Source organism: Coturnix japonica, chromosome 27, assembly GCF_001577835.2.
Source record: "Coturnix japonica isolate 7356 chromosome 27, Coturnix japonica 2.1, whole genome shotgun sequence".
Lineage (NCBI taxonomy): Eukaryota > Metazoa > Chordata > Aves > Galliformes > Phasianidae > Coturnix > Coturnix japonica.
This window is the reverse complement of record NC_029542.1, coordinates 348,620-372,856: the sequence shown is the minus strand read 5'-3', so window position 1 is coordinate 372,856 and position 24,237 is coordinate 348,620. Positions and strand designations below refer to the sequence as shown.

Here is a 24,237-nt window from a genome sequence, read left to right as displayed (position 1 = left end):
ACAGACATGTGCACAAATTCAGCACACAGAAAATGTGAATGCATGCTAATGACCCCATATATGTTAATGTGTTTATACGACTAGAGTGATATTGGCTGTCCTCCAAAGTTTAGGCACCTATCCCATTCTCCAAGACCTTTCAAGGGTGATAAAGAGCAAGTTACCATTCACTCCTGCCAGTTCTCTAATCCCTCATGGGGCCCATGGATTAGTGTGTATTGATTTTGCTGAGATGATTTCTGAGCAGCTCCTCCTCATCTATGGGGAAAGCATCCCTTCTCCAGACTGTCTCTTACCTCCATGGTCTGGAATGTCCAAGGGGCAGTCTTAGAAGTGAAGACTGAAGCAAAGTAAGTATTCATCATCTCCACCTTCTCAGCATCCCCTGTTACCAGGGCACTCACCTTGTTAAGCAGAGGACCCACATTTTCTCTCATCTTTCTATTGCTGTTGACATACTTGAATAAGCCTTTTGTATTTTCTACCTCACCAGATTTAATTCTATGTGGACCTTAACCTTCATCACTGTATCCTTGCCGTCCCTGATACCATTCATACTTTTGCCCAGGTTGCCCATATTGCTCCCATGTCCATACTGCATAGACTTTCGTATTCTCCCAGTGTTTCTCCATGAGCTTCTTTTTCATCCATGCAGATCTCCTGCCATTTTTGCTCAATTTCTTAATGAAGCTGGATTGAAATGTGACTGCTGGGCAAATCTGCACAGCCAGTGCTTTGTCTGCTGTAAGCTGTATTCTTCCCACCATGCAGCACATTTTGGGTTACAGCTATGTGTGTAGACAGCTGGAGGATTATTGCAGAATTCCTTTGGCAGAACTGAAGGCATCTGAGCATCTGCAGCATTCCCAACAAAGAGGGGCTGGAAGGACAGAAGAGAGAAAGAATAAGATGGGATGAGGTGGTGTTGCTGAGCCCTGGTCCCTTGATTGTGCCTGATGTGGGTGAGAGTACAGTGAGCTGCCATGCAGGCCACTTGGCACTACAGCAGACCTGGAAAATCAGTGGCAATAAGTCATGTGATGCAGCCTGGGACATGGGGCACCTGCTCATGCCCACGAGGAAGGAATCATGCTAAAATCTGCACTCGCAGACATTTGCACAAATCCAACACAGAGAAGGCACAAGTGTATGCTAATATCCCTATATCTGTTAATGAAATTGCATGGTACTCAGAGACTGAACAGAGAGGAAAGGTGCACTGGCAGACCTGAAGAAGACGCTGAAGCCACTGATAAGACAAGACAGGTTTGCTCTATTGGGCCATCCATTTGAGCTGTGCTTACCTGTGTTGAGTACTGCTGGGAATAATTACAGAAATAAGTTAAGGAAAATATGTACAGTATATTCTTGTACAAAAAATAAAAGGCACCATGATATGGAAATAAAGAAGGAGCTCTTTGTGGATGTGTTACACTATATAGAGTAATTTCAGAAAAATCCACTTCCTCCTGCACAATTGCTCACAAAGTCAGCGTTCCCATCCCCAGACAGGATATAAGATTCACCCACTGGGTGTATGGCTCCTCTTACTCTTTCATATTGAAGCAGGCCCTTTGTTATGCCATTTATTGTTGGGTTATTCTTAAAAAACTGGAAAGAGTACTGCAAAACTATTCTTGCCTAATACCAAGAGCTCAGAGACTAAAAGAGAGGAAAGAAAAGAGGAAAGCAGAATATTCCACAAAGCCCTGTCAAGTCGGATAGAGTCACACCCAGTACCTGCTAAAATTCTTTCCAGAAAGGAAACTAAGAATCCCTAAGGAGTGACCCAGGCTGACATCATTTGCCTTTGATGGACTCTTCCAGCAGGTTCCCTGAGTCTGTTGCCCACACTGATATTTGTTGTGCGGAAATGCTTGGGCCTCCCTACAAGCTATAAGTGGATGCCTTCAGTGTGGGATGGGCAAAGTCTGAAGCTGGTAATGAAACACAGCAGCACAGGAAGAAAACACAGGGCCCATATCATTATCTGGGATGATCATGCATTCAGGAGGAGCTTGTCAGAAAATAATCACTGCTATAATTGATGCTTCAGGATATAGGGCATTATAAGTCCATTATAAAAGGCAGTCCAGCTCCTTGCTTTCTCACCCACTACTCTAGCCACCTTCTTCTTCAGAACCAGGTGAGTATGAGTCCCCTTCTTGTCTTTCTTATTCTCCAGAAGGAGGCATGAGCCCTGTGAACCTCTCATCTGATGTCAGCTGTCTTCCAAGACAGATCATGGAGCTGCTTGTCCCTGAGGAAGGAAGAGGGAAAGAAGTTTTTCTGGGAGAGACCCTGGGCTTGCATTCAAGGGGTTTCTGGGCTAGGGCCTCGGAAGTAGCTGAATGGGCAGTGGAGGGTCAATCTGGGTCTTGACAGGAGGAGGTCAAGAGAGCCTTGGCCCTCTCTAGAATGGCTTCAGATCCCTGTACTGAATGTGCCTTGGTTCCCTCAAAGTGGGATGACGGATTGCTCCACGCTCTTCACTTTCTTTGCCCAACCCTCCTTCCCAACAGGTGCACGTTCATCCCCAAGACATGTCCTGCTGCAACCCGTGTGTGCCATGCCAGCCCTGTGGCCCTACTCCTCTGGCCAGCAGCTGCAATGAGCCCTGTGTCAGGCAATGCCAGGACTCAACCATCGCCATCGAGCCCTCTCCCGTGGTGGTGATCCTGCCTGGACCCATCCTCAGCTCCTTCCCACAGAACACTGTTGTGGGATCCTCCACCTCCGCTGCTGTTGGCAGTATCCTCAGCTGTCAGGGAGTGCCCATCACCTCTGGGGGCTTTGACCTCTCCTGCATTTCCAACCGCTACTGTGGCAGAAGGTGCCCCTGCTAAAGGTTCTGGACACTGCCCCAGACAAGGATCCCCACGATCTCAGAACATGGTCCTGGACAGAGGAACAGACTTTGTGCTGCTGTTTTCAGAGTAGATGACCATGTCTGGCTTGCCCTGTCAGGACTGACAGGATGGGACAGCCTGGCTTCTCTGACTACATGGCCAATGTCAACCAATACTCTCTTCCACTCACTCTTTATCACTCTTCTCTTTGATGTCTTCTGCTCTCCACAAAACTCTCTGCGAAGGTCCCAGAAACCACATGAGTGACCTGCCATCCTCTCTCCTTTAATGAGCACTTAGATGGCTGTTGTGTGGCAACTCTGCCATAGCAAAGGGTGAACAGATTCTTGTCTGCCCCTGCTGCTTCCCACATTCTGGGCCTCCACTTGGAGTGACATCATTTCCCTCCTTTGATTCAATAAACCATTGCTGCATCATTCGTTGTGTCTCTTTATGACTTTTTGTAATTCTGTTTACTATGGTTCTATGAGAAAACTCTTTCTTTGGTGGGAATTAGCACAAATCCATCTCTCCCCTATGCACTGGAGAGTGGGGCACCCTGTAGACGTTCATCCTTCAGTCAAGGCCATATCTAGAGCAGCCTTGCTGCAGACCTGCTGCATGTGTTCCTTTTAGTTTGGAGGTCTCCTGTTGTCCACAAGGCCTTGCCAGGCTCCTTGAGCATTTTCTGAATGGAGAATTCAGCTTCATCACTACACAGTCTGCCTTTGATTGCGGCCTAGTCCAGGCTCTCACCATGGATCTGAGTCAAACTACATATAACACACATCCTGCCTTCACTGCAGCAGTAATTGACAGATGCTTCTCATATGGAATTAATTATTCTTGTCCACGCTTGACAGAAAGAATTCTCAGTGGGCCTTAGCATTCCTCATTACATCCCTTCAGACCTTGTCACTATTCATATTCTTCTCCCAAATGTGTAGGTTTTATTTCCACCTTTTATGGACCTTCTTACCTTTCAATTTATCCACAAACTCCCTGGTGTGTGCCCCGGTGGCGCAGTGGTTAAAGATGCCGCCATGCAACACTGGGGCCCGGAGTTCGAATCCCCCCTGTGGCGCAAGTGGTAGAAGTGCCGCTCTGCTACACAGAGGCTCGAATCCCGGGGGCCGGACTCGATGATCTAAGGTCCCTTCCAACCCGCACGAAACTATGAAACTCCTTGCTCGTCCATGCATGTCTCCTGCCATTTTTGCTCAATTTCTTAAAAAAGCTGGACTGGGTTGTGCAGCTGGTCACCTGTTTTCTCCTCAGATTAAAGACCTGTTGCAGCCATTCCCCAGCTCTCCATGCACAAGGGCTGTATCTCAAACTGTGCTGCCAGATGAGAAGAGCACATCTCACAGTAGACAATGTTGTACCTGGAAAGCGGAGCTCAGTACTCACACTCCAGTCCAGCTTCTGCTGTCTTCTGCTGCGCTGCTGTTTAGACTCCCTCAGCACAACTTCCCTGATTCTCAAGCCCTGATGAGAAAGGACCAGGACTGGCCAGGGACTTCCGTCTTCACCCACCATGCAGAACATTCTATTTGACCCTCAGGATCAAGACAAAGGCTTGGAAGAACTGCTGTGGTAGATGTGTATACAGCTGCAGGAAGTTCTCTCAGTATAAGCCTATGATCTGACCACTCAGATCCTTCTCTTGGCCTTTGCTTCTGCTCCACATATTCTGTGGGCACGAGCACATGTGCATGCGTTCATCTCTTTCATCAACATGGAGAAGGACAAATAACACCTTAATCCATCTCTATCGTTCACGTTCTATCGTGATTTTCCCTGTAGCTCTAGCTCAAAGTCCCATGTCTCATTCGGAGAGCTTCGGGGGACTAGACATCTGCACAGGAATGTCTGAGCTTGTGTTCAGATTGTAGCATTGTTAGTATTGCACAGGAGCATGATGCATGAACTTGCATCTCCTGTCCTTTCCCTGCTCTGCTGCCAAGCACTGGATGAATCATGAAAGGTTTCAGCATAACTGCTAAATATTTCAGGTCTCCCATACCACTACCATAGCAGGTATTTCTGCTAGAACACCTCCATTGTAATTGAGCACACTCCCATGGTGGTGACCTTGCCTGGAATACTGCAGTGGGATCCTCCACCTCCGCTGCTGTTGGCAGCATCCTCAGTTGTCAGGGAGTGCCCATCACCTCAGGGGGCTTTGACCTCTCCTGCATTTCTAACCTCTACTGTGGCAGAAGGTGCAAACCCTGCTAGACGTGCTGGACACTGATCCCAGGCTAGGTCCCCCTGGAAATCACAACATGGCACAGGACAGTAGGACAAATGTTGTGCTGCTCTTTTTGCCCTGCAAGACAAAGGGTCACATGGGCTTTGCTGACAAGATGGAGAAAGTCTACCAGAATTCTTTTTAGCTCTCTCTTCCTATCTAATATCTTGGTTGTTTTTTTGCCTCAGAGATCTTTGATAGTACCCTCAAAACCAGCCACAAGTGACATGAAAGCCTCTTTAAGCCTCTCATACTTTCTTGGCCAGTATGCATGGGCCTTCTGGCAATGCTGTTGTAGGACTGGGGAACAGAGTAATCTCTGTACCTGCTGCTCACTACACTTGCCATCTGCATTTCCAGTGATATCATGTTCTTCATCCGATTCATTATATACTTGCTGCATCCTTTACTGTGTCCTTCAGTGTTTCTATTCTCGTCATTTGCTCACAGATGTCTAAAGGAGTGGTTGTTGTGCGAATCAGCTGGGGAGACTCCATCACTGTTCGAGATGTTAGAGGCCAGTGCACATCTCAGAGATGTCATCTTTCAGGCACTGTCTTCTGAAGCTGAGGCAAGCACCCTGAGTTACTTCATAAGCAATGACTGTCCATGCTTGCCTTGATGTATCTCTGCTTAGACATGTCTTCTAGAGCCTGATGCATGTCATGTGAATGGGAATCTTGACCAATGACAGCCTGAGTCTGGCCTGGCCTTCTGTTGACCTCCTGGCTTGGCCAGGATCCCTGCTGGTCCACTGTGGTTACTGGGTGCAGCCTTCAGCCAAGTCCCTCTTGGGTCTGGCCTTGTCCTGGATGCCAGCTCCTGCTCTCACCCATCTACACATTACAAGCAACGTGGGCTTGTAGCCCAGAAGACCAACAGTACCTTGGGTTGCAACAAAAAAGGGGTGGCCAGCCGAGCAAAAGAGTTGATTCTCATACTCTGCCCTTCTGAGACCCCACCTGGAGTACTGCATCCAGACTAGGATCCCCAACACAAGAAGGGTATGGAGCTGTTTCAGTGAGTCCAGAAGAAGACCAAGAAGGTCTGGATGGGCATTGGTAGTGGATTAACATCTAGGAATATCTTCCTGTGCTTCGAGAGACAGTATCTGAAAGACGAAAATTTACAGTGTGAACTGGCCTCCTCTCCAAGGAGCAAATAAATACTAACTCCCTCGAGGTGCTAGAAACCCCATATTTGTGTGGTATTGAGTAGAACCAGTGGAATTTGCTCAAGTCACACTGTGCAGACCATTTCCATAGAGAGCTCTTTCCTCCCCCATCGTAGAAACTGATGGCTGAGGTCATGACACCAACAAGTATGGTTAAATCCTGCCAACTTTATTACCCCAAAAGCCATACTTTTATAGCAAACAGACGAGGGTGTTGAAAAATCACACACACTTATTGGTGGAAAGCTTCTACAATAACAACCCTGAGCCCCCCTCTTCATAGCCGCAAGTCATTCTTTCTTCTCCTAGAGGTATCCTTGGTTCCATGCTATTTATCCTGCTCCACAGCTGCTGCCTTGTAAAATCCCTCTTGTACTTCCACACTCCCCCCCAAAAAACAACAAAATATTGTATCTATGTTCTCCTTATAAGATGAAGTTGAGAATCTCCAAACTGAGAGAGTCTCCAAGCTGAGAAAGAAGGTCTCCAAGTCATAAAGGAAGAATACCCCTTCAAAGATGATCTGGCTAATTTGATGGGCTAATGTAAGGGCTTCTTAATTCTAAAGTACAAGAGCAGACTTGTCTAGCCAAGGTCACCAGCTCTAGTATCTTCTGCAAGGCTCCCAGTACACTTCTCCTCTCTTCTCAGTTTCTCTGGGTACCACACAGTGACAGGAGCACACTTAGGGCATCATCTTTGAAATTTCCCCCTTATCTCTGCCAAAGAGATTTCTCCATTGAGTGCACCATATGCCATGTTTCTGCATGTGTTCCCTGCCTGTGTGCCCTTTGCTGTGTTGTATCTGTCAGGAATTCATTCTCCTCTGAAGGAGGAGATCATATGCTCATCCTCCATGAAAAGGATTAATGATGAGAAGGAAAATAGAAATGGCTGAAATGCTTCCTTTTCCTCGCATCTCATGGATAAGGCTTGCCCCCAGGCCTCCCTGGTCCCTGAGTCTCTTCATAGAATTCTGGGGATTGAAATCCTACACCCTTTAAAGGAAAAATCCTTATGGAACACTTAATCCAGTTGGACATACTAGCATCTATGAGATGAGATGGGATGCATCCAAGGGTTTTAGGTTAGGTGATGTCATTGTGAGGTTGTTCTGTCATCTCTCAAGGGTCATGGCACTTGAAGGATGGCCTCTAGGTAAGTATCACACCCATTTTCAGAAGGAGAAAGGAAGAGGATCCAGGGAACTACAGGCCATCTGTACTCCCTTTGCTCCTTCCTGAGCTGCTTCAAAGCAAATGTCTTCAGATGTCTCTGTTAATCATACAAAAGATAGCACAGTGATCAGCAGCAGCCAGCCTGCTTATACAGAGGGCAAATCATGCCTGACTAACAGCACTGCCTCTTCTACAAGACTGCAGATATGGAGAAAAACTGAGGGTACTGAATGTAGTGTACATAGATTTTAGTGAGACCTTTCCCACTGTCTGTTGCATAGTCCCCTTGCAACCAAATGGTTGAATTATGTGATGAGTAAGTGGACTGTATGGTAGGTGGAAAACTAGATTATTTGCTGGGCTCTAAGTGTCGTGACCAGCTATTCAAATTACAGCCGGGGACTGGAATCTATAAAATGATCTCTCAGGAGTAATTACTTAATAGCATTTAATGTTTCCACTTATGTCCTTATGATGGGATGGAGTGCGTTCACAGCATGTGTGTGGAAGACCCTTAATTGGGTAGAACAGTCAGGACCCTGAAGGGCAGGGCTGCTAGTCATAGAGACCAGGAAAAGCTGGAGAAACCAGCTTAACAAAACCACAGATAGTTCAACAGGAGCAGGAGCAAGGTCTAGCATCTGGGGAGAAATAATGACAGGAAAGCATAACAGCTGAAGGCTGTCTTCCTCAGAAGCAGCTCAGAAGAAAATAATGAATCTAGGCTATGCAGGCCAAGCCTCTTCCTGTTGTGTGCATAGAAATGGTGCTGGGACTGTGCTAGCTCCCCAAGGGTGCAATGTAGGAGCTGCAACAGCTGCTTCTTTCCTGGACCCACAGGCTTCCCACTTCATGGAGTGTAAGCTTGGGCTCATAGTCCCAAGCTGAGCTTGTGGGGAGTTTGCAGGGGTCAGTGTTCTCCTCCCTTGGGCTTTCCCTGCTCTAAAATGCCAGCAGTGGCTGGTCTGGGAGAGAGCACAGGGAAGCTGAAGGATTGTAGTATGAACTAATTTCTGATTTACCCTCCTAGCAGAAGGAAAATACGTTCCTAAGTTTCACACCTTTTCAATTTAAACTGTTATTGCTTTTTTTTTTTCTTTTTCCTTTTTTTTCTTTTTTTTTTTTTTTGTCTTTTTTTTTTTTTTTTTTTTCTTTTCTTTGCTTTGCTGTATAACTCTGCCTTCAAGACCATACTGCTTTCTGCTCTTGATCCTCATGGAGGAGTTGGGGGCAGCAATAATCACTGCATCCACAGCATTTTACTTTTTGACTTTTACCTTCACCCTCATCATTTCTTTCTCATGCACATGAAAGGGAGCAGATTGAGGAGGCTATGTGGGGGTGTGGAATTTTGTCAGTGGGGTTATATGAACAGGAACTTCATCAAATGGGATAAAAGAAAAGGGGAGGCAATCAGAAAGCATGCATAGACAGACACTGAATGAATACATGGAGAATCTGAGAAGAAACAAGCAGCATAATTCACAACATTTGATAGGCTATCAATAAATCATAGGGCCACTTCCTTGAAGACCAGCCTGGACTTTTGAACTGATATGATTGTGAACTAGGACACAGTCTGGGATCTGTGTGGAACAGACCTATACAAATCCACAATGAGACATTCAGGGAAAGGGGAGCAAGATGAGAGGAGGCAGAGAGGTGTGTAGAAGGGGACTCTCATTTCTCATGTCTGGCTGAGCCATGCTTCTTATCACCACAGCCTGTCTTGTCTTCTTAATAAGTCTTTTCTTAACTCTGCACCATCACACTCTGATCTGTGCACATGTGCTGCGAGGACAAAATGCCAGTTACTTACTGTATCAGCATGAGTGGTTTTGATGCCAGCTGCTGGAGTCAGACTGGGGCTGAAGATGTCCCTGGCCTATGCTGTCAGCTGCTGAAGCCAAGGGACTCTCTGTGCAACAGCAGGAGCAGGGGAGGGCCTTGGCCTTCAGCCTCAAGTAGCAGGGGCAGGCATTGTCTGCAAAACCAGCTCAGCTACTTGGAATATCATGGTATCATAGAATGGCTTAGCTTGGAAGGGACTTTAAAGATCACCTAGTTCCAGCTCCTCTGCCATGGGAAGGGTTACCAATTATTATTAGGTCAGACTGCCCAGGGCCCCATCCAACCAGGTGCTGAAAACCTCCAGAGATGCGGCATCTACAGCTTCTCTGGGTAGCCTACTTCCAGTGCCTCACCACACTCTGAGTAAAGAATTTCTTCCTGACATTTAACTTAAATTTCCCCTCTTTTAATTCAGAGCCATTCCCCCTTCTCCTATCACCATCAGATGGTATAAAATATCAACCCCCCTCCTGCTTATAAGCAGTCATCAAGTCCTGGAGTGTTGCAGAAAGATCTCCTCAGAGACTTCTCCAATCTGAATAAGTCCAGCTCTCAATCCTTCTTAATAAGGGATCTGACAAAATAATTTGTGCCTTCTCAGATTTACCTGAGCAGCAACATCCTTGTCTCAGCTGTGCTGTACGCTGGTGGGTGTAATGACAGAAATAGAATTCCATCTTATGAGGAGAACATATATGTAATATTTTGTTGGTTTTTCTGTGGGAGGAAAGAGCGCTCTATGGAAATGGTCTGCACAGTGTGACTTGGGCAAATTCCACTGGTTCTAGTCAATACCGCACATGGTGTTTCTCAACCCCACCTCAAGGGTGTTAGTATTTATTTGCTCCTTGGAGGGGAGGCCAGTTCACACTGTAAACTTTCATCTTTCAGGTACTGTCACTTGAAGCACAGGAAGATATTCCTAGACATTAATCCACTACCAGTCCTTGGCCATCAGTCCTTACCTTGCTGTGTGCCTTCTTACACATACCTCCTTCACCCTGGAGCAAGTCACATGAACTGGAATCTTGACAGATGACATTCTCAGTAGAGGATCTCTGTGCATGAGGGAGGCCCACAGAAGTCAGCAATACCACGGACTCTTAAGGAAGAGTAATTTTCTTGGTTTGACTGGAAATGTGTTGAGAAAGGATGCTTAGACAAAGATGTTCCCAAAGGTCACATCTGTACTGCGGTTGGCCCTCTGTCTCTACTCTGTTTTCCCATCCCTTCAGTCCCCCGGTTCAGGGACCACAGCCAGTATGCCTGTGTATGAAGTGGGGTTACATCTTTCCTGTGGGTTTGTAGCACCCTTCTACAGAGCTTCTGCCTGGCCCAGCTTTTGACAAGTTGCCTACAGCTGAGGGGATCTACAAATGAGTATTGCTACCAGATACAGCAGGCCAGACATGTGAGCCCCCCATCTCTGTGATCTCAAAACTCTCTTGGGTGCAGGAAGCCCAGGATAGTGACTAATGGTGAAACACTTATGGCTTCATAGAGATGCCTTAGCCCAGGAGCTGGCATTACCAGTGTATACATTCATAAGACTACATGTTGGCACATAAGCAGATGATGTTGGTGCTGGTGCCCTCACTGGTCTCTACCAACAGCTCCTGCTGCACCTGAGCTCTGCTCACAGCCACTGCCAAGATGCAAACAAGAAGCAAACTCAGAAAACCCCTTTCCTCCCATAGAAAATGTCACATGAGCTCTGACCCAGGAGAAGAAGGGAGTAAGGGCAAAAGGCTGTATGGCAGGAAGCAGTGAGGGGAGGGATTTCTAACGGAATGGATTAGGGAAGGGAGAAAGGCTGGATGGGAGGGCATGGTAGGCTGAGCTCATGGCATCAGAATGGACTGAACATAGCAGGGAGGAGAGAGGGGCACAGGGTCCAAAAGAAGCTGGAGAACCAGAGCTGAGGGTGGCCTTTGCTGATCCAAGGAGCTGGCCCCATATGCAAGTGCTTGGTGCCTTAGCATGGATTACAGGGACTGGGCTGCTGCAAGCTGGGCTCTGTGTGTCCTGCAGTGCATCTTGGGGCATGGCCACATGCACAGAGAGCTAGAGTCTATATGCCTTAACTTATTCACAGAACTGTAGAATCATGGGATGGCTCAGGTTGGAAGGGACCTCAAAGATCATCATTTCAACCCCTCTACTACAATCAGGGGTTACATCAAACACTAGGTCACTTTGCTCAGAGCCCCGTTTCAGCCTGACCTTGAATACCTCCAGAGATGGGGCATCCATAACCACTCCAGCAGCCTGTTCCAGCCCCTCATGAATCTCTCACTGAAAAACTTCCCCAGCATCTAATCTAGATCTTCCCTTCTTTAGTTTAAAATAATTCCCCCTTGTCCTGTCACAGTCTATCCATGTAAAGTATTTCCCTCCTGTTTATAATCTCCACTCAGGTACTAGAAGGCCACAGTGAGGTCTCCCAAGAGCCTTAGCATCTGCATACTGAACAAGCCCAGATACCTCAGTTTGTCTTCATAGGAGAGGTGATTCAGTCCTCTGATCATCCTTATTGTCCTGATCTGGAGCCATTACAAAAATTCCACATCTTTCTGGTGCTAGGAACCCCAGACTTGGATGCAGTATCCCAGAGAGATCCTTATGAGGGCAGAGTAGAGATAGATAATCTCACCCTCACTGTGCTGCCACTCCAATTTTGATGCAAAACAGAGTACTGTTGGCCTTCTGGACTGCAAATGTATGCTGCTCACTCATGTTAAGATTTTCCTCTACAAGGAGTTCAAAAGTCTTCTTATGCAGGTCTCCCCTCAAGGAATTATTCTCTCAAATGCATAAACACATCTGGGATTTCCCCAACCAAACGCACTGCACTTGGTTTTGTTGAAGCTCATTAAGCTGACAAAGGCCGATCATTCATGTTTGTCAAGGTTCCTTTCAGTGGCATCCCTTCCTTCTGTCAAACTGACTGCACAGCTCAGTTTGGTATAATCCATAAATCTGTTGAGTCAGAACTTGATTTCATCATCTGTGTCATTTGCAAAGATGTTAAAGAGTATCTCCCCCAAGATGAACTCCTGGGGGGCAGCGTTTGTCAGTGGCTTTCACCTGGCCATGGAACCATTTATGTTAACACTCTGGCTGTGACGGTCCAACAAATTCCTTACCCACTGAATAGTTCACCATATGATGCCATATCTCCATTTAGAGATAAGGATGTGGTGTGAGATCATGTCAAAGGCCTTGCAAAAGTCTAGGTAAATATTATCACCTGCTTTTCCTCTGTTCTCTCATACTGTCTCTACATGATAGAAAGTCAATGGATTGGTCAGGCACAGTCTGCCCTTGATGAAGCTGTGCTGGCTGCCTCAGGTCATCCTATTAATACAGAAATTTTGTTACACCATTTGTTTGGTTATCTCTTTTGAGATCTGGAAAGGACTCTGCACAAATTCTTGCCCCATATCAAGATAGCTGAGGCAAAACAGGAGAAGACAAAACAGGGCAGCAAAATTTTAGAGAGTAGTGTCAGTTGGGATAGGGTCACTCATCTCTTGTGAGAAGAACCCATAAGAAACCCTAAGAAATGACCCAGGCTGACATCATTTACTTCTACTTTACTGCACACATCTAGCACATGAAATGACTCTGTTGCCCACACTTCTGTTTGTTGTGCGGAAATATTTGGGTATCCCTTCATGCCACTCAAAAGATGCCTTCAGTGTGGAATGGGAATTATATAAAGCTGGAAATATAACACTGATGCACAGGAAACCAACACACGAGAAATGTCATTTTCTGGGATGGCCTGCATTCAAGAGGAACATGTCAGAAAATAATCACTATTATAAATAATGCCTCTGGATATGGGGCAGTGTATATATATTGTAAAAGACAGCCCAGGTCCTTACTCTCTCATCCACAGCTCTTGCCTCCAGGTCAGCCCAGGTTGCCTCCAGAGAACCAGGTGAGTGCCTCTTATTGTCTCTCTCACTCTCCATGAGAAGGCCCGAGCCCTGTGAACCTCTAATCTGCTGCCAACTCTCTTCCATGCCACTCTTTGGAGTTGCTCATCACTGATAAGGAAGGAAGGGAAAAATTTTGTCCTGGATGGAGGGTGGACCTGTACTCAGAGGGCTTCCGGGTTAGGATCTCTGCAGCCACATAGGCACTGGTAGCTCTTTATGGATTCTTCTTTCTGGAGGAGATCAAAAACCCCATGACAATCTCTACAAAGCCTCAAACTCCCTACACTGCACATGCTTTTGCTCCTTCATAGTGCTTTGGCAGACTGTCCCTCACTTTCCACATTCTACACTCAGTCCTATCTCTCAACAGGTGCGTTGCCGACCCCAAAACATGTCCTGCTGCAACCCGTGTGTGCCATGCCAGCCCTGTGGCCCTACTCCTCTGGCCAGCAGCTGCAATGAGCCCTGTGTCAGGCAGTGCCAGGACTCAACCATTGCCATTGAGCCCTCTCCTGTGGTGGTGATCCTGCCTGGACCCATCCTCAGCTCCTTCCCTCAGAATACTGTTGTGGGATCCTCCACCTCTGCTGCTGTTGGCAGCATCCTCAGCTGTCAGGGAGTGCCCATCACCTCTGGGGGCTTTGACCTCTCCTGCATTTCAAACCGCTACTGTGGCAGAAGGTGCCCCTGCTAAAGGTGCTGGACACTGATCCCAGACAAAGACCACCACAATCTCAGAACATGGTGCTGGACAGAGGAACAGACTTTGTGCTGCTGTTTTCAGAGTAGATGACCATGTCTGGCTTGCCCTGTCAGGACTGACAGGACGGGACAGCCTGGCTTCTCTGACTACATGGCCAATGTCAACCAATACTCTCTTCCACTCACTCTTTATCACTCTTCTCTTTGATGTCTTCTGCTCTCCACAAAACTCTCTGCGAAGGTCCCAGAAACCACATGAGTGACCTGCCATCCTCTCTCCTTTAATGAGCACTTAGATGGCTGTTGTGTGGCAACTCTGCCATAGCAAAGGGTGAACAGATTCTTGTCTGCCCCTGCTGCTTCCCACATTCTGGGCCTCCACTTGGAGTGACATCATTTCCCTCCTTTGATTCAATAAACCATTGCTGCATCATTCGTTGTGTCTCTTTATGACTTTTTGTAATTCTGTTTACTATGGTTCTATGAGAAAACTCTTTCTTTGGTGGGAATTAGCACAAATCCATCTCTCCCCTATGCACTGGAGAGTGGGGCACACTGTAGACATTCATCCTTCAGTCAAGGCCATATCTAGAGCAGCCTTGCTGCAGACCTGCTGCATGTGTTCCTTTTAGTTTGGAGGCCTCCTGTTGTCCACAAGGCTTTGCCAGGCTCCTTGGTAGTTTGGGACAGTCACTGAATCTAGCCGAGTCAATTCAGGGTTTGCCCTTGGTTTGTGTGCAAGATGGGATCTGGGCTCAAGGAAACAAACAGAGCAGCAGCAACAATCTAAGGAGGAAAACTTATTTTACCAACTATGATATTAGAATGCAAGATAACACAATATAATACAATCTACTTGAATTTGAGGCTAATAAATCAAGTAAAATAAGAGAGAGAGAGAGAGTTTTCTGAAGACTGAAAAGCCTACTTTGAAATTGAAGGAACACCTACACCCGCTGCCAGGCACTGGGAGAGAGAGAGCGAGCGTCGCTTCCAAGATGAATTTTCTTCTTTGACCATGAGATCCTCTGGGTTGCGTAGTTCTTTTCTGTGCTCCACATGATGTTGTTGATGTAGAATACCAGTAGCAAAAAGTACAAAACCATGACACCAGCACACAGAAGTCAAAGCATATGCTAACAGTCCTATATGTGTTAACAGAATACTGTGGTATACAGGAATGCTGCACAGTGAGGGAAGATACACTGAGAGACTTGAAGAAGACATTGCAGCCACTGATACTGACAAGATGTGTTTGCTCTACTGGGCCTCCCATTTAAAACATGAGGAGCCCATTTGTTATCCTGAGGAGTGTAGAAAGGGAATCAGATGGAGTGTGCTGTGCACACCAGTGGTGAGAATTTATTAATGTAATGACAGAAATGAGCTTCCCACATGGAAAGGAATATATATATGATTTTTTCAGCAGTTCATCCCCAAAATAAAAGACATAACAATATGGAAAGGTAGTAGGAGCCCTATATGGAAAAGATCTACCCTGAAAGTCATGGGAAAAATCCAACAGATTTTGTGTGATTATGCACAAAATTCACATTCCCATCATATGAAGAGATATAAGATTTACTCAATGGATATATAGCTCTTGTTATTCCTTCTTACTAAAGGAACCCTGCTGTTACACCACTTGCCAAGTTGGGCCTCACTTGTGACATCTGGAAAGAACTCTGTACATCTTTTTGCCCCATACCACAATCAGTGAGACAAAACAGGAGGAAAACAAACAGCGCAGCAGGATTTTTGTGGAAAGAAGAGTCAATTGGGGTACGTTCACACTCAGGAGATGGCACACCTCATCCCAGAAGGGTCCATAAGAAACCTTAAGGAATCAACTAGGCTGACATCATTTGCCTTTGTTGGATTCTTCTAGCACATGAAATGAGACTGTTGGCCACACTAATCAATGTTGTGCAAAAAATCTTGGTTTTCAGGCTCTTTCCTATGGTGTACTGCAATAGAACAAGGGGCAATAGAACAGTGTCTCACTCCAATTTATAGGAAGGAGGCAAGGTTCTCAGATATGTGTATACCTGGCATGAGATTAAGAAGCAACAGTTCAAATGTTGGTCCAACCAGTTTATTAAAGTCCTAGCCATTTTTAGGGAGATGGGGAAGGGAAGGTAGGCAATAGGAAAGGTAGGAAATATAAGCAAGGAGTCTCTGCAGAGAGCATAAGAGATAGTCACCACCGTGGGTCCAGCGAGGTACACAATAGATCCGTTGATCTCAGGAACTCATCTGATCACCGCAGGGGATGGGAGATAGCCAGGGAGCTCCACAGCAAGCTGACCTCGGGGGACGAGGTTTTCCCCTCAGGGAATTCTCCATCAAAAGTGTCTTTGGGAGTTTGTCTCCAAAGTCCCCAGTTTAGTGAGGGCCTTTTATCCCCCATTTCTGTGGGGTTGTTTTTCTGAGGCTTGAGGATTACAGCTCAGCATTTTTGGGAACATATCTCAAGCAAACACTGAACTTCCAAACAAGCAGGTGAACACTCTTTGTAATAGAGTTTAAAACCAGCTTTTGTGACATTCCTGGCCCACAGATAAGCCGCCTCTGTTGCCAGACACAAGCATTATCACCTTTTGCAGTGGTCAGCTCCTTCGAGCAACACCCCTGAAGAAGACTGCTTGTACTGCTTCTGCTTATCTTTGCAATCATAAGCAGGCACAATAACACCCACCATTCACCCTCCTAGATAGTTAGCAGTCGCCAGTCAGTCTTCTCATCAGAAAGGCCTCATGAAGCAAGCTCTGAGACAACAAAAGAAAAACAGTTCTGTCCTTCACAAACAGAAACTGAAACTTTGGAAGTTCCTAGAGGATAATATCCTCCGAAGATGGTAACTAAAAATCCATTTCAATCCCTGCAAATCTGTGATTCTGTGATCCTGCTGGCATTTCTAGGGTTTCTATCTTAAATGCCTTGGATCAGTATCTACACAGTGAAATATGGGAAAAATCCTTGTAGTCCTGTGTGATTCTTCCCTAAATCAGCATTCCCAGTACCTGGGTAGATATATGATTTACCTGCTGTCTGAATGGCTCCCCCTATTTTTTCTTTTTTAAAATTTTTTTTTACCAAAGCTGCCCTCCTTTTACAACATTTCTCTTGAGTCTCTTTTTGAGGTCTAGAGAGGACTCTGCACAATGTTGTGCCACATTGCATGTTCAGTGAGACAGAAAGGTTGGGGACAAAACAGGGCAGCAGAATTTTTTAGAGAGAAGGGTCAGTCAGTAGGGAATCACACTCTGGAGCTGGTACACCTCTTCACAGAGGGCCCCATCTTGGACAGCATATGCAGTGAACCCTGTGTCAGGCAGCGTCAGGACTTCACCATCATCATTGAGCCTTCATCTGGGCTGGTGACCTTGCCAGGACCAATCCTCAAAACAATCCCACAAAACACCACTGTTCATGGAATTGGGCCAAACCAGCCCATAAACTGTTGACAGGGATCTTCAACCTCTTCTCCTGTATGGAATCCCTCAGCTTGGTACCTCTCTGCTCTGGCCCCAGTGTAATGAGGCCAAGATTGGACACAGGCTCCCATCCCCTCCTACCATACAGAACATCCTATTGCCCCCAGGATGTTGGAACACACTTCAGGATCCTTGGGGAATCTTGGGAAAGAATCAGGTTCTCTAGGCTGGACAGGACAGGGCAGAACTGACAGAACTCCATTTTCTGTGAGCCAATGAGCTCCTGATCTCTTAAATACTTCTCTTTGCCTTTGCACCTGCTCCTCTGGGAATTACTGGGAATGGGCCTGTGTGCGTACGCTCATCTGTTCCATCAGCATGGAGAAGGACAGAATGCAGCCTTATTGCAAAGTATTCTGTCATGACCTGCCCAGTAGGTCTTGCGCAAAGCGTCATGCCACATTCCTGGACTGATTCATGGTCCCTGACATCTGTACAGGAAAGTCTGAGTAGGTGTTTAGGAGGAAGATTCTGGCATTACTGATATTTCTCGGGAGCGTGACGTATAAACCTCCACCTTCTGTACTTATTCTTCCCTAATACTGCCACCATGCACTGATATCCTGGACACGGAATGTTTCCTGACAACTGTTCATAGTCTGCGATCATCCAAACTTTGCAGGTCTTTCCTTCTTTGTTAATCTTTGGGAGTGATCTGTTTCTCAGTTCTGTGGCACCTAGAAACATTAGGTCACTATCAAGTGAAGAGAAAACATCAAAGGGTGAGTCTGCCAATACATGTCAGACTTTCAACTTGGATCTGAGTAAATGCTATCTGAGAAGCATCTATCATTTATTGTTGCAGTGCAGGCAGGAGATGCGTCATGTGAAGCTCATCTCAGAGCTGAGGTGAGAAGTAGGACTAGGACTTAAGTCCAGGCAAGACCCGTCAGTTATGTGGATGAATAATCCATTCAGCAACTGTCCACAACTATCATGGAGCAGCCAGACCACAAGGACAACAGGAGGCCTGCAAAGCTGTACACATGCAGCTGAGCTGCGATAGGGTTGCTTTCGATGTGGCCATGACTGAAGGATGAATATCTAAGGCTGCCCACCCATCTTGCAAATAAGGAAATTATATATCTATGATCTTTCCCATCAAAGGAAGAGACTTCTCATCTCAACATATTAAAAAGGACGTATGATACAGAGGCACAAAGAAGGTTGCAGCAAATGTTTAATGAGTCTAAGTAGGAAAGGGAAGTCAGACCAAGCGAAGATTCCAAGTGCAGGGATCAGCAGGAACAGAGAAAAACCTGTTGCCCTCTTCCCATGGCAAAGCTGCCCCAGGACACCCATCTAGATGCCAGCTGGTCACTCAGCGGGTTTCTGGGGCCTTCAGAGAGAATTTTGTGGAGAGCAGAAGACAAAAGAGAAAGAAAGAATGGGTGGAAGAGAGAACGGGTAGACAATGGCCATGTAGTCAAAGAAGCCAGGATGGCCACTTCTATCTGTCCTGAGAGTGTAAGGCAGTCGTGGTCATCTACTCTGAAAACAGCAATACAAAGTCTGTTCTCCTGTCCAGCACCATGATCTGAGATTGTGGGGGTCTTTGTCTGGGTCAGTGTCCAGCACCTTTAGCAGGGGCACCTTCTGCCACAGTAGCGGTTGGAAATGCAGGAGAGGTCAAAGCCTCCAGAAGTGATGGGCACTCCCTGACAGCTGAGGATGCTGCCAACAGCAGCGGAGGTGGAGGATCCCACAACAGTATTCTGAGGGAAGGAGCTGAGGATGGGTCCGGGCAGGATCACCACCACGGGAGAGGGCTCGATGGCGATGGTTGAGTCCTGGCACTGCCTGACACAGGGCTCATTGCAGCTGCTAGCCAGAGGGGTCGGGCCGCACGGCTGGCATGGCACACACGGGTTGCAGCAGGACATGTCTTTGGTTTGGCAACACACCTGTTGGGAGAGAGGATTGAATGGAGAATGGAGAGTCACGATGAGTCTACCATCCTATCAAGAGGGAACCACGCACATGCAGTATCGGGAGTTGGAGGCTGTGCAGGGATGATTGTTGGCTTCCTGGTCTCTTCCTACCAGGACCCAGACAGAGCCGCCCAGTGCCTATCAAGCTACTTCTTAGACCCTACCCCAGAAGCCCCTGAAGGCAGTCCCAACATCCCTCCAGAAGAAAACTTCTGCCTGCTTCCCTTTACCATGACCAGCAGCTCCAAGTTTTGTCATGAAACAGAGCTGCTAGCTGATGAGAGGTCTGCTGGTGTCTGGCCGCCCGATGAAGACAGAAAGAGACAAGAAGGGGGCTCACGCTCACCTGGTTCCCAAGAAGAAAGAGGCAAGAGTGGCGAATGTGAGACTAAGGAACTGGGCTGCCTTTTATAATCGACTGAAGCTGTCCCATACCCGGAGGCGTCACTTACAGTAGTGATTATTTTCTGACAAGAACCTCTTGAATGCCAAACATCCTAGCTAATGATATGGACTGTGGAAGTTGACTTCCTGCTCAGTACTGTTATGTTTTCAGCTTTGTGTAATTTCCATTCCCACACCGAAGGCATCTTTTGTGTGTCATGAAGGGAGGCCCAAGCATTCCCACACAAGAAGGACCAGTGTGGGAATCAGACTCATTTAATGTGTTAGAATAGTCCAATAAGTGGAAATGATGTCAGCTGGGTCACTGCTTCGGGTTTCTTCGGAGCCTATCTTGCAAGAGATGTACCACCACCTCATGAGAAGACACCTCATGTTTCTGGAAAATTCTGCCCTCCTGGCTTGTCTCCTCATATTTTGCCTTGGGTGTCTTGGAACGGGCTGAAAGGTTGTATGGAGTACTCTCCACGTCTCACAAGAAAGACAGAACAGCAAATGGTGTATCAGTAGGGTTTTTCAGTAAGAAAGATTATGAAGAGCTATAAAGACAGTAAGTGAATATTCATGTGCAGACTAATGGGGAGTCAACAGTTTTTTCCCAGTGTGTCACTCTGGAGATCCCATCCTTAGAGAGCTCCTTCTTCCTTTCCGTATTGTGGTGTCTTTTATTTTCTGGATTATCAAATGGAAAAAATCTTACATATTTTCCTTTCCATGATAGAAGCTCATTTCTGCCATTCTGTGCATAAATTCTCAGCCCTGGTGGGCACTGCACAGTGAGTACCATTCCCTTTCTGGCACACCTCAAGGTTGAGAAATAGGCTTCTTAGGTCTTACATAGAAGAACCAATAGAACACACGTATCATCATCAGTGGCTCCAGTGCCATTTCCAAGTCCAAATCTGTGTGCCACCGCAAAGGATCTTTTCGTGTGACTGGGGTTCAGGAGCTTTGGCAGTACCAGGTTACCTGTGTGACATCTTGTCCTGCGCTCTGACTCGTGTCATGCTTACGCAGGGGACTCGGGTCATTCTGTCCCATCCCATCCAGTCTTGTCCCATCCTATCCTGCTCTGTCTTGCTACCCTCTTGCCTGTTCCCTTTGCCTGGGGTTGCTGCAGGGAAGCAGCTGCTTTCTCCTCTGCTCAAGGAGTTTTGCAGCCACTTTCTGGCTAACCGCACAAATGGCTGTAAACCAAAATGTGCGGCACATTGGGAAGAGCACTGACAACAACCTGCTCATGTGATGTGCCTTGCGGACACACTCTGATCCAGTTTCTTTTACAAATCAAGCATTAAGGGCAGGAGACCAGCATGGACAAGCAAGGCACTTGTGGAGAAACTACAGCGGAAAATGATTGTCTATGCTTTGTGTGAAATGAGCTTGTCCATTTCGGAGGAATATATAGATATTGTGTCAGAGTCTGTAAGGATGCAACATGGAACACTAATACCCAGGTAGAATTAAATTTGTTGAAAGAGATCAAGGATAACATGGAAGTCTTCTTTAAGTATATTGTTGGAACAAGAAAGAAGAGAGAAAATGGGATTCCTCTGCTTAATGAGGTGAGTGCCCTCAGAGCAGGAGACACTGAGAAGGCAGAGATGTGAAAAACCAACTTTCCTTTGGTCTTTAGTGCTCAGTCTGCCCTTTGGATCTTCCAGATCCTACAGGTTAGAGACAGAAGATGACTTCCCAGTAGTGGAAAAGGATCTGCACAGAGATGGTCTAGGCAAAATAAATGCACTCAGATCCACAGCCCTGATGGGATTCACCCTTGAGGAATTAGGGGGCTGGCAAGAGTGCTTTCCAAATTACCTTTATTTTATTAGAAAAAACCTGCTGAGTGGGATAGGTGACTGAGGACTGGAGGGTAGCCAGTGTCACAAAAGTCTTCAATAAAAGCAAGAAGGAAGACCCAGGAAACTAGAGGGCAGTCAGCCTCACCTCCATCCATGGAACAGGAGATGGAGGAACTTGTCACAGAATCACATGCCTGGTTTAGAAGAGACATCAGGGATCAAGAGTCTCCAAGCCTCTGCCAGGCAGTGCCACCAACCTCACCATTAACTAAACCAGGTTGCCCAGGGCCCATCTAACCTGGCCTTGAACACCTCCAGGGACGGGGCATCAAAACCTATAAGGGCAGCCTGTTCCAACTCCACATCACTCTAGCATCCCTCCAACACACAACCTAAACCCTGATGCCTAGGATCAGGATCTACACGGTGAAGCGTAGGAAAAATTCTCATAGTACTGTGTCGTTCTACTCTAAATCACCATTCTCATCACCCAGGTGAGTAACCCAGGTGAGTATCTACCTGCTGCCTGTATGCCTCCCTCTATTATGTTTTTTTATTTTTTTAATGAAAACATCCTTTTTACAACGTTTGCTCTTGTGTCTTTATTATTTGGCATCTGGAGACCTATCTGCACTAGATTGTGCCCATTCCATGATTACAGAGAGAGAAGAGCAGGGGGCAAATCAGGGCAGCAGAATTTAACAGAGAGAAGGGTCAGTTGAGAGTGCGTCACAGTCTGGATCTGGTACACCTCTTCACAAAAGTTCCCGTAAGAAACCATATGGAATGACCTAAGCTGACATCTTCTGCCTTTGCTGGACTCTCGTAGCACATGAAATGAGTGTGTTGCCCACACCGGTGTTTGTTGTGCGGAAATGCTTGGGCTTCTCTTCATCATGCCTCTTACAAGGTGCTTTCAGTCAGGAAGTGACATGGCATAAAGCCAGAAACGAAACTGAATTGCACAGGAAGCTGGCAGACCACCCATATCATTATCTGGGATGATTTGCATTCTGTGCAAGTACAGCATGACAGAAAATAATCACCATTGTAAGCAATGCCTTTGGATATAGGTCATCTCATGTCCATTATAAAAGGGACCCCAGCACCTTGCTCTCTCATCCACCGTTCTTACCACCTCTGCTTTGGAACCAGGTGAGTGTGAGTCTCCTTCCTGTCCCTGTTGTTCAAATAAAGGAGGTCTCAGCACAGTGAGTATCTGAGTGAATAACAGAGATGCCTCTGTTCCATGCCAAATCGTGGGACTGCTTGTTCTGGGGTGAGAAGTGATGATTTATCTAGGACTCTGAGCCTGTGTGTAGGTAGCTATTGGACTCCAATTTAGGAACTAACTGGATAGACATGGGATGGGTACCTGCCAGGAATCCCCCACAGAGAGCTCAATATCTGGGGTCCGAGAACACCTTGCCTACCACTTCACATCCTCCAGATGCACAGAGTGCATGGGTGTTGATTCATTCATGGCTTGATGGAAATCTGTTCCTCATAAATACCCCCCATTATGTTTCCTTCCTGTTCTCTCTCCCAACAGGTGCATCTCCAGACCCGAGTCATGTCCTGCTGCAACCCATGTGAGCCATGCCAGCCATGCGGCCCAACCCCTCTGGCTAGCAGCTGCAATGAGCCCTGTGTCAGGCAGTGCCAGAACTCCACCATTAGTCTTGACCCTCTCCCGGGTGCGTGACCCTGCCGGACCCCATCCTCAGCTCCTTCCCGCAGAACACCGCCGTGGATTCCTCCACTCCGCTGCTGTTGCAGCATCCTCAGATACTTGTCAGGGAGTGCCCATCACCTCGGGGGGCTTTGACCTCTCCTGCATTTCCAACCGCTACTGTGGCAGAAGATGCAACCCCTGCTAAAGGTGCTGGACACTGATCCCAGCAAGGTCCCCCTGGAAATCATAACACGGCACTGGACAGTAGGACGAACTGTGTGCTGCTGTTTTTGCCCTGCAAGACAGAAAGGGGTGGGGCCAGCTGGACTTTGCTGACAACATGGAGAAATTAGACCAGAATTCTCTTTTTCTTCCTCTTCCTATCTAGTGTCTTGGTTGTCTTTTTGCCTCAGAGATCTCTGGTACTATTGGAAAGCCAGAATTGAGTGACCTCCAACCTCTCTTCATTTCTTGGCCACTATGTGTGGGTGTGGTGGCAGCACTGTTGGAGGACTGGTGAGCAGATTCATCTCATCACCTGCTGCTCACCAAGTTTGCCGTCTGCATTTCCAGAGATATCATTTCCCCCCTCTGACTCATTAAACACTTGCTGCATCCTTTTCTGTGTCCATCTGAGTTTCTGTTTTTTGTTGTTTGCACACAGAATTCCAAAGGGGAAAGCCATGGATTTAGTGGGAATCAGCTGGGGAGACTCCATCACTGTTCTAGAGGCCAGTGCACACCGTAATGATTTCATATTTCTGGCACCTTCTTTTGAAGCTTAAAAAGTAATCCGTGAATACTCTTTAACCAGTTTCTGCTACTCCTTGCTTTGATGTGTCTTTGCTTAGACATGCTCCCAAGAGCCTGGAGCACATCATGAGAATAGGTATCTTGAGCAGTGACAGCCTGTGTCTGGCCTGGCATTCTGTTACCTCCTGGCTTGGTGAGGGTCAGTGGTGCTCCACTACAGTC

The 24,237-nt window shown here is 46.8% G+C and overlaps 2 protein-coding genes and 2 pseudogenes across 2 annotated transcripts; 3 read left to right on the top strand and 1 right to left on the bottom strand.

Annotated features, from left to right (window-relative positions):
• Positions 1 to 2,047: 2,047 nt before the first annotated feature.
• On the top strand, positions 2,048 to 2,846 carry LOC107324981 (feather keratin Cos1-2-like). The gene is made up of 2 exons (XM_015885421.2): positions 2,048 to 2,146; positions 2,523 to 2,846. The coding sequence occupies exons 1-2, from the start codon at positions 2,048 to 2,050 to the stop codon at positions 2,844 to 2,846; spliced, it is 423 nt and encodes a 140-aa protein (XP_015740907.1).
• Positions 2,847 to 8,199: 5,353 nt separating this feature from the next.
• On the top strand, positions 8,200 to 14,221 carry LOC107324980 (feather keratin Cos1-2). The gene is made up of 4 exons (XM_015885419.1): positions 8,200 to 8,203; positions 12,538 to 12,542; positions 13,245 to 13,252; positions 13,624 to 14,221. The coding sequence occupies exon 4, from the start codon at positions 13,645 to 13,647 to the stop codon at positions 13,945 to 13,947; it is 303 nt and encodes a 100-aa protein (XP_015740905.1). The 5' UTR covers positions 8,200 to 8,203; positions 12,538 to 12,542; positions 13,245 to 13,252; positions 13,624 to 13,644; the 3' UTR covers positions 13,948 to 14,221.
• A 4,699-nt stretch (positions 14,222 to 18,920) lies between these two features.
• LOC107324982 lies at positions 18,921 to 19,816 on the bottom strand (annotated as a pseudogene).
• A 2,828-nt stretch (positions 19,817 to 22,644) lies between these two features.
• LOC116654448 lies at positions 22,645 to 23,497 on the top strand (annotated as a pseudogene).
• Positions 23,498 to 24,237: the final 740 nt, after the last annotated feature.